The 14,186-nt window shown below is 36.1% G+C and overlaps 2 protein-coding genes across 10 annotated transcripts; both read right to left on the bottom strand.

The window, feature by feature from the left end:
- Window positions 1–2,043: 2,043 nt before the first annotated feature.
- Window positions 2,044–4,229, bottom strand: LOC107491171 (protein ROOT PRIMORDIUM DEFECTIVE 1). Its single transcript, XM_016111964.3, has one exon. It carries the CDS (start codon window positions 4,085–4,087, stop codon window positions 2,663–2,665), a length of 1,425 nt encoding a protein of 474 aa, XP_015967450.1. The 5' UTR covers window positions 4,088–4,229; the 3' UTR covers window positions 2,044–2,662.
- A 2,051-nt stretch (window positions 4,230–6,280) lies between these two features.
- Window positions 6,281–11,492, bottom strand: LOC107491172 (homeobox-leucine zipper protein ANTHOCYANINLESS 2-like). Of its 9 annotated transcripts, none has more exons than XM_052262252.1 (9): window positions 11,401–11,492; window positions 10,976–11,059; window positions 9,642–9,862; window positions 9,347–9,464; window positions 8,561–9,241; window positions 8,332–8,433; window positions 8,060–8,245; window positions 7,118–7,660; window positions 6,281–6,943 (listed from the first exon to the last, which is right to left on the bottom strand). In XM_052262252.1, the coding sequence occupies exons 3-9, from the start codon at window positions 9,851–9,853 to the stop codon at window positions 6,581–6,583; spliced, it is 2,205 nt and encodes a 734-aa protein (XP_052118212.1). In that variant the 5' UTR covers window positions 9,854–9,862; window positions 10,976–11,059; window positions 11,401–11,492; the 3' UTR covers window positions 6,281–6,580. The 9 variants fall into 9 exon arrangements, with proteins under 9 accessions (XP_052118212.1, XP_020999153.1, XP_020999152.1 ...); XM_021143494.2 differs by having other exon boundaries at window positions 11,345–11,491; XM_021143493.2 differs by having other exon boundaries at window positions 9,642–9,859; window positions 11,345–11,491.
- Window positions 11,493–14,186: the final 2,694 nt, after the last annotated feature.

The following is a 14,186-nucleotide window of genomic DNA, read 5'->3' as shown; positions in this document are numbered from 1 at the left end:
TGAGTGTGAATTCCAAAATATGCATTATTTATAGGACAAGTGGACGAATATTGCCACACACAAATTATAAAAGAAAAGGACAAAGAAAAAAAATTAAATTCTTTTCCTCCCAACCTACTAGTTTGTTATACCTTTTTCTAGTTGGATGAGAACACAATGCAAATTGCGAATCTATACATAAAATTGAGACTATCTTAGTTTATAGAAAATTAAAAGTTGTTGATATTTATCAAGGATTGTTAGGTTTGTGAGGAATTCATCAGAAATAAATAAGCATCTATATGTAATTAGTAATATATTCATTAATCATTAGAATTAGAATGGAACATATAGTAACCCATATTATTATTATCATTAATAATTTTTATGGATGCTTAACCCATTACTAATTTAATCATACACAAGTTATCTTGAATCTGTATACATTAATTAATTGTATTGAGCGTATGTATGAGATCTAGAAAGGAGTCAATAATTATGGCTAGCTTAATCAACAAGATACTCATTTTGTCATATAGTGCTCTCTCATGAATCATGACACCCTTTTGATAGCACTATTACAAATTAACAATTGATCATGCTTTAATAATAATTAACCTTTTTTTCCGAAGTTCAAAGTAATTATAACTTTTTAGAATTTAAAAAATCCAATGTTTCATGATTGATCACAAGATGGCCTAATATTTTTTACATACCGGTAAGCTAAGCATTGACTATGATTAGTTACTTAAATTAATAGATTGATTATTTATTTGTTTATTTATTTATTTATCCCCTATGGGAAACAAAGGCAATAGCATTGTATAGTACCAAGTTGCACATAGTAATACTATTGTTTGATAACCTTCCTTAAACGCATAATATGGAATGATTATTCATTCCCATCTTTGTCTTCCAGCAAGATAAGTATATTTGGTTTCAGCTTCAAATATAATCAACAAAGATGTATGTGTGATTAAGTCCACATTTTTGGTTATCAGATATGTAACAAGCAGTAATTAATTAATTATTTAGTATTTACTGAGCAAATGATATGGTGCTAGCGTAACGCAACAATGGTTCTGTCCACTAGTTTGGAATTTGTGGTAAGACACTAAGACTCAATTAGTATAATTGTTCCATAAATTACATGCAATTTGATTAATGACGTGCTACGCTAAGAAATCATATTAGTGGGGCCAAAAATAATAAAATATTTATTTTGGTTTTTAACATGTCTCTCTATCTCTATTCCCTACAGACTTTACTATAAAGATTAATCTGATTTAAAATATATGTTCTCAATTGGAATATAAACTTTCTATTTGGATGTGATTGAGCTCGTTAATCATGGCTAAATTTAACCATTTTATGGGAAAACAGGTGAAGCTGAAAAAGTAATGTATTTAAATATCACACAATTCATTGTCACTAAATATGTCATCATAATTAATTGCTCACCAAATTAATGGTTGTAGCCTGCATGAAATTAAATGCACAAAGTCACAAACTACACATCCTTTTCTGTATAAATAACCCAACCCGCAAAAGACTATAAAGTTCCGCATATGGAATGTGATTTATTGCAAAAATAAAAGCACGTTACCTGACTTCTTATGTTTACAATTTATTCACTACTATAAAGTTATCACCTTATTCACCGAATCTGAAATAATTGTGATTTGCCTAAATCGAATAATCTTTAATTTTAGACCTTTTTTTGTGTGTGATATATTTATTCCAGCCCAGAGTATATTCGGTGTCAGATTACACGGGTATGAAATGAGTCCTGGGCTTCTGGCCCAACCCATTGTTTTCATGAACAGAATTTCCAATCAGACGTCAACAACCCAAGGTCATATTATACTTGACCAAAAGATAAAAAAAAACAAGGTCATGGTATGATTTATGGCAGACTTTCTGCATGTTTCAATTTTCATCGAAGACTTCTCCACACTCCAAATCATTCTTCATTCATGTTTACTTATGATCTATTGTCATGTAATGGGAAATCTCCAGAGATAAATAGGTACCATTAGTTATCTGCCAGCACACAGGATCAAAGGTTACAAAGCTAGCATTTAGCATTTAGTTCAGGATTTCACTCAATACATTGTCATTCATCAAGTACAAGTACATGATGCTTATCCAGTATACAATCACATCTTCTCAAGGGCATTTTCTGTCCTCAAGTAGTATATTAGCATCAAAATTGAGTACTGTGATTTGAGAATCTCATTCGAGTGGGGCACAAGCTTCACCAATTTGTGACTTTAAGCTTGAACCAGTTAATCCCTTCTTTCCCCAACTTTTTCTTCCGTAAAATGGTTTCAGTATGTAGTATGTACAGATAAAAAACATGGTAGGTGACAAATGAGTCCATGAGTAAAAGGATATCTTCTTCCATATAATAATCTCCAAGAGCTGAGTTTGGATCAGATATCATCCTCAATACGATATTCCAATAAAGCTAAAATCCCTTAGTAGTGTTCCTCATCCTTCAATAGTTCAATGAGAGACTTAAAACACTTGGCCAATCAACATTAAAATTATCACTTTAGTTGAGATGGGGTATAAATAAGAATTATCCACTGTTTCAAAATTGGAAACTATATAGAGTGAGACACTCATCAATCGCAAAATTGGAAAAACCCTTGATCAAATGATTCCCTCCTACACTAAGTTATGATGTTTCTTGCCTTGATACACTATCTTCATCAAAACTATTGTCTTCATCTCCAACATCCGAATCAACATCTGAACCTATGTCCGAGGTCAAATTTCCCTCTTCATCCTTATCCTGATCCATTACATCTTCACCCTTGAAGTCCTCATAGGCATCCTCCACAGCTACCCTTGTTATCTGCCCCATCTCATCATCCAACCTGCTTCTCCTGTATCCAACCAATTCCCTGTCAATCCTCGCCTTCCGGGGGCTCAACAAGACCAACTCAGCCAGCTTCCTCCGCGCCAAATACAGATCATTTGGCTCAATCAACTCACCCTTCCTATAAGCCTCTCGCAGGAAAACCGTGTGGAGCTTCCCCTGGTTCCCCCTTGTCGACACGTAGAAAATCCCCTGGTGCTGGAGAAGGAAATCCTTCAACTTATTCGGCAGGTTCATCGCCTGCCGGAAGTGTGCGATCCTCTCCAAGGTAATCTTCTTCTCCACGGTCAATGACAACAACTCGTGGATTGAGGCAACAGCCCTCTTCTCCATCCTCTTTTGCGCCTCAATCGACCTCAAATCAAAGCCAGAAACATCCTCATAAGGGGACCAATAAGGTAACCTCTGCCACTTCCACATTGCAATCTTAAAATACTTCCCAATCTTAAAACCTGGTGGAAAATCAATTAGAAATGAGAACCTAACATCTTCAGCATCACCACCTCTCTCCCTGTAAATTCTCTCTCTAACATTCTCAATTGCACAGACTGCTAAACTAGGTTCTCTTTCTACAAGCTCAATGTACTTGTTCCTTCTCTCATTTGCATCAACTAAGCGAAAAAATTGAGGATACCTTAAAACCACCGAGAATTCGAAGTCGTCCGGTAACCCTAGAGCGGAGCGTGCGATCCTCACGTGCTCGAGGCGAAGCCGCTGCGTGTTCGACATCATGAGAAGCTTGCGGAGGCACGTGACGGCGCGTGGAACCTGAGCGAGCAATGCTTCATTCTCCTGCTTGATTTGGAGGATTGCCTGGCGCGTGAGGCGGCAGAAGAGCACGCGCTGCACGGGGTGCTCGAAGATTTCGAAGACGTGAGGGAACTTAAGGATGAAAGCACCGACTGTGTTGCGCGTGAAGCCTATGCGGTGCGCTAGGGTTTCGAGGCGCGAGATTGGGAGCGATTGGTTGTGCTCGTTGAGGATGATGTTCTGGACCTTGAGGACCTTCCGAGTTTTCTTCTCGACTTCCATGTAGTTGTCGTAGCCGTGGTCGCGAACCCTCTGCATTTTCTTCGGGATCGAGGTGGATTGCGACATTGCTCGCGTGGGATTGAAATTCGGATGATGGTGATGGTGATGCTGATGCTGATGCTGAATCATAGGGATATTTTTTATCTTGCTTTTGATGAGCTTGGAGCTGTGTACGATAAAGGTTCGCATTTTGGGGATTTAGGGTTTTTGTTTTTCTGATGAGCTTGCTTCAGAGTTCAGCTGAGAAGTGAGCTTAACGACAGTGGAAGGGTATAAACAGCATTATACAAAACATTTGGGGCGGATTTGTAAAATACTGAAACTGATGTGGGATATTTTGGGCTTCAAGTTGGGTTGTGTTTCTCTCTATAGAAGGCCGAATTCAAAATAAAAAACAAAGAACCTCTTTTTGGGTCAAGAAATAACCTTTTATTGAAACACGTTGACGAGAAAAATTCGCGAAAAACTATTACTTTGATTTTTTTAATTACTTTTTTTTGTTGTAATTATTTTACATATTTCTAATGAGTTTCCACTTTGTTGTTGAGATTGTCATTTTTATATAAGATTTCTTTATTCTGTTATGTATAAATGGAATTGCAACTGCACGCACATGTTTCACATTCTAATTTCTAACCCATAAAAGAAAGGAATATGACTATGAAACCAAATATTTTTTTTTGGCAAGTCTACCATTTTTTTAGCCATAACATTTTTTTTTACTCTCGCACTCGTGTAGCTGCCTCCTTAAATATTTTACATATAGGAGTTCAAGATAAATATTTTGGCTAACATATGTTGTTAATAGATCAAAGAGAATCATTTTTAACATGGTTAAGAAGAAGATATAGAAAAAAATTTAAGATTGAAAGCGTAATTTATTGTCTGTTGAGAGAAGATTAGTTTTATTAAAAATAATTGGAGAGGCCATTCTAATTTACACTTTCTCCTACTTCAGATTATTAGATAGTCTAATCTTTAATATTCACTCCTTACTGACTCAATTCTGGTGGGATAAAAAAGAAAAATAAAAGGCGACTAATCTGAATTAGCTGGGACACTATGACCCATTCAAAAAAGGAAGAAGGTCTTAGTTTTAAAGACCTTAAGGCTCAAACTCTTACTCTATTGGAGAGTAGCAACACATTCTACTTTTCTATTGGCCAGAATTTACAGAGGTAAATATTTCAGAAACAGAAATATTCTAAATGCAGAATTTGAAATACTCCCTTTTTAGGAATGGAGAAGTGTTTTACAAGGTAGAAATGTGGTGAAAAAGGGACTTACCTGGAGAATAGATAACGTTATAAACATTCGTACGTTTGATGACCCATATCTGCCTTTTCCATATCCATTCACTGTGCCAATAAATGCTCAATACTCGTTTATTGTTGCTCCCAGAGTAAAAGACTTGATTATTGAAGAAAGAATTTGGAATCAGTCATTCATTACAGAGATCTTTTCAAATGATATTTCAACTAGAATTCTATTTTTGAAAATTAAAGGTAGAGATGACACACTCCAATGGACACTAAATAAACAAAAGAAATATGATACAACATCAAGCTATAGAGTGGCGTACCTATTCTTGCACTCTCCACTTGAACTCTGTCTAACTCATATGCAGCAAAAAACTCCCTGGATTAACCTTTGAAAGATGAAGCTCCTTCACAAAATCAAATTGTTTATCTAGAAGTGGCTCCGTTGTCGGCTCCCAATTTTAGCTTAGATTCACCAGAGATTTCCTGCAACACCAACACTGTGTCTCCGCTGTCAATAAGAGAGACAAAACAATCTCTCACGGTCTTATGTAATGTCCAATTATGAAAGATGTTTCGTCCAATAGTTCTCAGAGTTTGGCATCCCCACCCATCCAATTATTGAATTTTGGTCTTGGTAGAACATCATATTGGAACAGCTTCGTTCAATGGCTGCTATTCTATGTTGGAACTGTTGGAAAGCTAGAAATCTCTATTTTTAAAAGAACCAACACTGCCCCAACTTCTATTCTTGATACTTCCAATAAATTTTTTCAAAAGATTTAATGTCTCCATATAACTTCTCATTAAATTGGTCCACAAATCCTATTCTCTTAAAAGAAGTCTACTTTCACTTCTTATAATTTTTTTTTTAATTTTCACTGTTAAATTTCTTTTTAAATGTGATTTATTTGAGACATCTCCATCATTCATTGTTTCTTGTCCTAAGATGGACTCATATTTCATTTACAAAATTTAATAAAATATATTTTTATCTTTGAAAAAAAAACGAAACCAAATATAAGAGAATATAACAAATTAAAGTATGAATAGTGACGGTTCAGGTACTAAAAGCACATAAAATATAACAACTAAGATGAATATAACTACAAAATCACTATCCATAAGTTCATCTTAATATCTGTGTATATCATCATAGTCTATATAAGCAAAAGTGCAAAACCATGCATGAACCAGACTTGTTTTTCAGGTGAACGAGTCAATACCCGAACCACTACAATTGCGGTTCGTTCTTGACTCCGAACCCCTTTAACAATCACAACCCTCTTCTCTTATACTATTACTCTCATATTATTTACACATCCAAATATGTAAACCCTATTTTCACTTTTCGAAGCAGAAAATTATAGTTCTCTTTTTTATAAGAAACAAAATGAAAACGTAAAAGGCTGTGTGTGAGCAACTACGCAACTCCTAGTGAAGCTTTGATCTTCTGAATGGTGCCTGTGATGAGGTCGTTCACGGTTTCGACTGACTCCGCCGTGAGCTTGGCCGTGGGGAGGCTGTTCAGCAATATCTGTAGCCCAACTGTGAGCAGGCATCCGGAACTGCCACCGTCATCTCCATCTTGTGTGCCGGAATGACCATCCGGATGAATGGTAAAGCCTGAAGGGATGAGTGCAACATATGTGGAATCTCCTCCACTCATTACCACTTTCAACGATTCCACCTCCACCGGCGAATACAGCAACGCCGAGCATGAGGTATCGTTCCATGTCTCCTGCAAAAACAGCGTGTTGTTGCTGCTCTCGCCGCCATTATTAGCCTACAAACATCCAAATTAGATAGAATCAGTCGGCTACATGCAAATGGTAAAAACTCACGTGCAGTTATCTTCATATAAAGTTTATAGTTGAAAGTCGTTAGATAACAATTTAGTCAAACTTGTTAACATGAATACAACTACTGCATATGAGTTTTCGCTAAAAAGAACGCTTACATTAGCACGAAGGACCGATAAGGAATTTCCATCAACTTGTCCTTTGGAAATGCGAAGCATCTCCTTCATTTGTCCAATGCCGGATAAGATGACCCACTCCCCTCTCATCCGTTCGTCACGCAAGAAGTCAAACACCCTCTGCCGCGACACCGGCATCCAGACTGAAGTGGCCGCACACAAGACGATGCTAGGGGGCTCACCGGGGACATCAGTGTTTTTCCGGGTCATAACTTTGATCTCATCACCAACATTGCCGAGATGGTGTGTGTCCCATTTTTGCGATGAAGACAGACAAATCCCAGAAAAGAAGTTATTAGCCATGCGTTGCGCAAGCTTCAGCATGCTTCTCCTACCAGCTGGGCTTATGGCTGTGGCGTCCTCGCTTGGGATTGAAGAGGACATGTGTATTGCCAAACATTCACACTGCCTTTGGAGAGTGGCAATCCATCTAGGAGCGCCGAAGCCGAGCCCGGAAGCAATCAACGGCCGATACAGTTGGTGAATGAGACTCTCATCATATTGGGAATGCTCAACCCAAGTAATCTACAACAGTGAAAAAAAAGGGGTTTATGTTGCAATCACACTTCATTGGCACATTGGTTTAGGACAAGTGAAAATATTAGTTATCATAGATTCATACTCCAACTTAATGATAAAGAAAATGTTAACACAAAAACCAAATATAATCATAATTCAATAACCAAATATAAGCATCAATATATTGTTTACAAAGCAAAGATTGAAGATCCCAAGAATATAAACAAGAGAAACATGTAAGGACAAATAACATTATATATACATTTGATACCATAACAAAGCTATGGTGGAAATCAAGTGCAATGTATTGGGAAACCAAAATATTGGCTATGAAAAACCTTATGGCATGCATTTGAAACTTACAAAAGATATCTAAATCTTAATGTAACATAGAGCAACACTTGCCTTTGAGAAACCGTTGGGTGTATCTTGCACAAGAAAGCCTGATGGAAGCCTCTTAAAATTGCGACCAGCATCAATTGAAGCATCTACCACTGCCCACAACCCTTCTGCATGCTGCTTGCAAAACCTGAGGAAGCTCAATTGACGAACAGGAACGAGTGGCGAAAGCAATTGAATCTCCGCTTGCATCTGAAAAGCATTATTATTTGACCCTCCTATCAGACATCAGTTCCAGCCAAACAGGAAAGAAACAAACATTCAGAATAGAGACATACCACTTGCAAAGATCCATTTCTTGATCCACCCATGCCACTAGCTATAACATCAAGGGTTACAGCTCTAGAAACCATAGAAGGAAACATCTCCGACCATCGTTCCTAAACACAGAAATGGTCGATAAACTCATCAAATTATGAACACCTAGAAGAAAAGTATGGCTTCTAATGTATTGAATTAATGGTTAAACATCATCAAAAACTAAGAAGTTGGCCAACATATTCATACCGGGTCCATCATTGTTTCAACGAGGGCTGAACTGTTGATTATTACTACACCGGTTTCTCTCGAAGCTTCAGTTACATATCCCGGAGATGTTGGAGAAATAAAAGAAGACATTCTTGCATACTCTTCTTGGTTCAGAATTTCCTTCCCGCCATCCATCTTAATCCAAAGTGGGCTATCTGCCTGAGCCATCTTGATTAATTCGTCCATAGCCACTAATGCAAGTTCCAATAGCATAGATCTCTCCGCATGGATTTCATTTCCCATCAACCCCATCGGTGATCTAATCCCAGAAATCGCAGGCAGAGTGCCCCCTGAAAAGTCCCCAAAATCAAGCCCCATTGACATGCCAAGACCGCTTGAACCACCACTAAAACCATTCCTGCCAATACCGAGCTCTAGACCAGAATTCGAGGCAGGCAAGGACATGGGGCTGGCCAATGATGAGATTGGCCTGCCAAGAAACTTGTTCGCCAAGGCACATATACGGTTCAATTCATCCTTCAACCGAGCATTTTCAATTCTAATCTGATGCTCATCAAATGAAATTTGCCCTGGAATGGCTGCTCCACCACAGTTGTTGCACATTGGGTTTGCCATAGCTTCCCTCATCACACTGTTCTCAGCTCGGAGCCTCTCATTTTCCTGCTTAAGAATCATGTTCTCATGGCGCTCGATTTGCGTCTGAATTAGAAAAAAAAATAGATTCAATTACTCCTCTATGCAAATTGCACCAAAAAAACCTGCATAATAAAAGTGTATGAACACTAATAATGTACCCCAACCAACCTTCATTTGGGTTCGTCGATTTTGAAACCAGAACTTGACTTGCTTATTCTCCAAGCCAAGCCTTCTACTAAGATCTGCCCTTTGCTTCTCATCAGGATGATTACAATCCTTGAAGAAACTATACAAAACCAATATAAGAAAACATTATTAGCACACAACTAGAACAATAATCTCGTCCTTTCAATCCAAAATATCATTTTCTATCGAATTTCACAAGCGCCAAGTATTTTGGAACTAATAGAGTAACAATCAAGTTTGCAACAAAAGAAGAATTCAGAATTTCATAAAGCCATACGCTTCAAGCTCCTGAGTTTGGTGAGGAGTGTGCCTGTGGTATTTCTTTTTCCTCTTTGGCTGATCATTAGCAGCTTCTTGATCATCACCAGATGCACCTTCGAAATTGTCGCTACCGGACCGGCTTTCATACCCATCGTCCTTAATCCTGCCCAGCAAACCGCCGTCAAAATGATCTCCAATAAGACCCAGTTCACTGTGGCCCTCCATCATTTCCCTCTGCTACATAATAGCCCAACAATTAGCCACCAAAACAACAACAACAATGAACAATAAGATGCAGAAATAAACCAAATTAAAGGTCAATCAATCCTAAAGAAACAAACAACACAAACACAACAGATACATAAAAGAACAAAGACAGACTAGAGAATTACATTGGAGAAAGACAAGGTAGGGAAATTTTGCTTTGACATTGAAATGAGAGGAGAAGAAAGAGGTAACTCAAAAGCTGAGAAACCAGGCATGAATGGTTCTTTGGAGAAATATCAGCCACAACTCTACCACCAATGTTCCCTCTTCCCACCGTTTTGCTGCTATAAAACGAAACCCTCCAAAACCCCCCACAAAAAGTTAAAAGCTAACAAATTTTTTCAATGGACCCTTTTTTCCTCAACCTATGTCCCAAAAGCCAAAAGCTTCTATTCTATGTTACCGAACACTCTACTCTAGTCTCTAATTCCTTTATCATATGACTACACCTTGCTACGGCACTTTTTCAGTTTGAACTTCATTACTCATCTTCTTGACCTTAAACCAGATTGAACTGAGCAAAAGCATTGACAATCTTGTAACATATTGCTAAAATTAATAAAATAAAACATATAAAGAAAAGTATATAGACAACCGAAAAAGGTGTTTGGGTTTGCTTGTCAACGGTCCTTGCATGACTTTAGCAGCGTTTTCTCTCTCTAGAAGGAAGAAAGTCTATTCTATTATGCCAGAAACAGATGAAAAGAGGAACCGGACAACAAAAGCCCTTTATTTCTGGTCCAAAGTTCACACCTACCTCTCTCTCTTTCTCTCTCTCTAACCCCCCAAGAGATGAGAAAGCGTTACAAGGACTAAAAACAAAGAAGAAGAAGAAGAAGAAGAAGGAACGTTACAACAGTTACAAATAATAAGAGATAATGCCACCCCCCATTTTATTTATTCACTGTCAGTACTGAAAAATTATGAATGGATAGAAAACCCAAAGGCCAAAAGTCCCCCAAGAAGACAAAGAGCCTTCTTTAATTCCTTTACTTTCCTTCTCCACAGTGAAAGCGATATTATGATAAGCACAAGAAAAGGGAAAAGATTGTGGAAAGTACAGAAAAAACCGATATAGCTTACCTTTTAGTTTGAAACAGTAACCAAAGTAAAAAGGTCAGAAAGCAATTTATTTTCTTTCACACACACTCTCTCTCTCTCTGATGTCTGCGGAAGAGGAACAGACAGAGAAATTAGATAAGCATTATATATAATCATCCAATTATTTATTTATTTATTTATTATTATTATACAATTCAACCACAATTGAACAAAAAAATTGTATTTTTTCTTTCATTGATTCAACAACAGAACTGAATAAAAAATTAGGCTTTGCTGACTCACAATGATATAACAGTAATCACAAAGTCAAATGCAATTCAACCCCCTCGAAATTTTGTTTTATCATTCTCCAACACCACACACACGTAAAAATAATAATAAAAAATTAACCTTTTTTTTAAAAAATCAAAACCCAAAACCCATGAAATTGCAATAGGCTCTTCTACCCTTCATCCAATGGCATCTACAGTTGTCTTTTTCTCTCTAAATCTTCTATTCTGATGATGGTCCCTTTCTCTCTCTAGCTGCTGTTTCACTTTCTCTCTCTTCAATTGAGGGGAGGAATGAGAGTAATATATAGGACAAGGAGAGAGAGTGGGGTCCACTTCCGAGAGAAGGGGTTCGAGATTTCCGCCCCTCACTCGCCCTAGCGCGTGACACACGCGCGTGTCTCTGACATTACCTGATTCTAAGATTGCATTGGCAACATTTGGAGAAACGTGCGTAAGGGTAATATGGTCATTTTTTATTAAGACGATAAGGCCGTGTTTGGGTGAATAACTGAATTTAGGTTTGAGGATCTTTGGTTGATCACTGGCGTGACCATGAGTTTATGTGACAAATCTAAATTATTCAATTATAGGATCTTGCATGATTTTTCTTTGTTCAACTTGCAAAGAAGGAAAAACCAAGAGAAGATGTTTTTTGATAAGCATATAGAAGATGATATTCACCAAGTCTTTTTTACATATATTTTTATCCTAATTCTAATTATTTGAATCTTTTTTTCCTATATTCAACCTTTGAAGATTAGTTTAAAAGGAAACAAATCACAGATTTTTTTCTTCTTTGTGTTGTCGTTGAAAAACACGCTTTTATTTATATTCTTTCAGATATGTTAAAATTTTTCTAAGATAGCAAGAAAAATTTGAATTCCATTGACCATTGTTGTTCTTGAAAGTGCAACCACAAGAAAAAACACAATACAAGATTTTTCATGAACGCAAAACCTTTCTTGTTCCTTCAACTGAAACGTTTTAGTTTTTTAAATTAAGAGGTCAAACTCCCACGGTTTTTTTTTTTTAAATCTCATTTAATTTCAGTCTAATGTAACATTATTTCCTTTCCTTTTTAGTCTAATATAACATAAATTTCTTGCATTATCATTATTTTTGGGTTTTTTTAACAAAAAGAAAAACTCAACACTATAAAATAAAGCAAATAATTTGGCTTATTGTGTGAAATTATTTAACATTATCAATAATCAAAATTATATTAAATATTTTTTTGTCAAAAGTGATATCTTTAAATATTTGTTTATTAATTTCCGTTTAGGAGGATCATAATTCTTTGGAATAGTATAATCAACCTCAACAATTCCATGAATGATCCAAAAGCACTTCCTTGGTGCTTGTTCAGATCAACACATCATCTCAAATATCAATCCAATTTATTGTTCAAATCTATCTTTCTAACATGTTTAAATATATTTTTTACCTATTTACAGATTAATTTTCCCTTCTCTTAGCTTCCTTTTTATAATATGGAGTGTAGAGTGATAACTAAACCAATCCATTTTAACTTATGAAAACATAAATTAATAAGAATAATGCATGCCTAAAATTAGATAATACAATAACTCTTACCTAATATAGACATACAAAACTGCATATAAAAAAAAATCATAATATCAAAGAAACAATAATTTAAAATTATTTTATTTATATATAATTGTATATATGTAATAATTTTTGTATAATTACATATTTATTATGTCTAATATTATGTATTTATTATAACAGTAATTAATAGATGTAAAATACGATAATTTTGGATTGATTTTTATTATCTATTAAATATTTTTTTAAAAATAGAAACCGCTATATGTATGTTTGTATGTTTAATAGATAAAGGTTATCGCCTTCCATTCAAAAGTATTATATACAATTTTTGCATGATATGGTTGTGTATGTATATATATCTACTTTCTATTATGAACAAAACATTAGAGTCTTTACAAGATAGATATATATGATAGAAGTGGAATATTCGGGTGTCTATATATATGTATACAAAAAAATGTTATTTGTTTTTTAAAATTTAATGTTTTGTCAATCTTTTTAAGAATTTATTATTATTTAATTAATTTAAATATCTATTTTTACGATATTAATTATTTAAAAATAAAAATATTTTTTATTTTTTTTAAATTGAACAAAACCTTATCATACCCTATTACTTTATAATAGTTAGAATTAAAAAGTATAGTTATGATACACGACACAATATGATATACAATATAATACGATATTTTTAATTAAGATGGACTTTGTTAAAGAGACAATAGAAAGTATTGACAATGTGTACAATGCATTGTAATTTTGGTCTAATATAAAAAATAAAAAAAATAAAAAAAATTAAAGTAAACATCCCTAACCTTAATTTATCGGCACCATTCACCCAAAAATTCTCTTTCTTCCAAAACCGCCACCATCACCCTCAGCAATCATCCCACTCATCGGCGGTAGAAGCTCCGCCACCGTCAACCATCGTCGGCCCCCCGTAGTCCCTCCCCCCGCGTCTCTCTCTGTCACCGGTAGTCGTCAATGCGGAAGGCAGGTCATCCCGCTCTCTACCGCAGTATCTCTCTCCATCAGTCTTATTCCTGGTTGATTAATGCCTCAGACCAGTAGCTGCTACGGCACCCATTCCCGTCCGGCGTCGACCTCTCAGCAACCACGCGGCCAACCTTATTCGTGCGTCCTAAGTTTGGCCAGAAGCCCCTACACCCAACGGCATCGCTATCCTCTTCAACGCACATCTACGTCACCGTACAGCTTCCTAGTACCCACACAACTTTTTAGTGGCGTTGCCGTCACTCCCAAAATTTTTCTATCAGTGGAGCTCTCCACCCTCATCGATGTATCAAAACGTTAGGTGGTGACTAAGAGTTTAGTTGATAATTAAATGTTTATTCAATAAATTTTGATGCCTTATTTGATTGTTCTAGTTC

Source organism: Arachis duranensis, chromosome 5 (assembly GCF_000817695.3).
Source record: "Arachis duranensis cultivar V14167 chromosome 5, aradu.V14167.gnm2.J7QH, whole genome shotgun sequence".
NCBI classification, from domain to species: domain Eukaryota; kingdom Viridiplantae; phylum Streptophyta; class Magnoliopsida; order Fabales; family Fabaceae; genus Arachis; species Arachis duranensis.
Note: the sequence above shows the minus strand (reverse complement) of the source record. Positions and strands in the feature narration are given on the sequence as shown.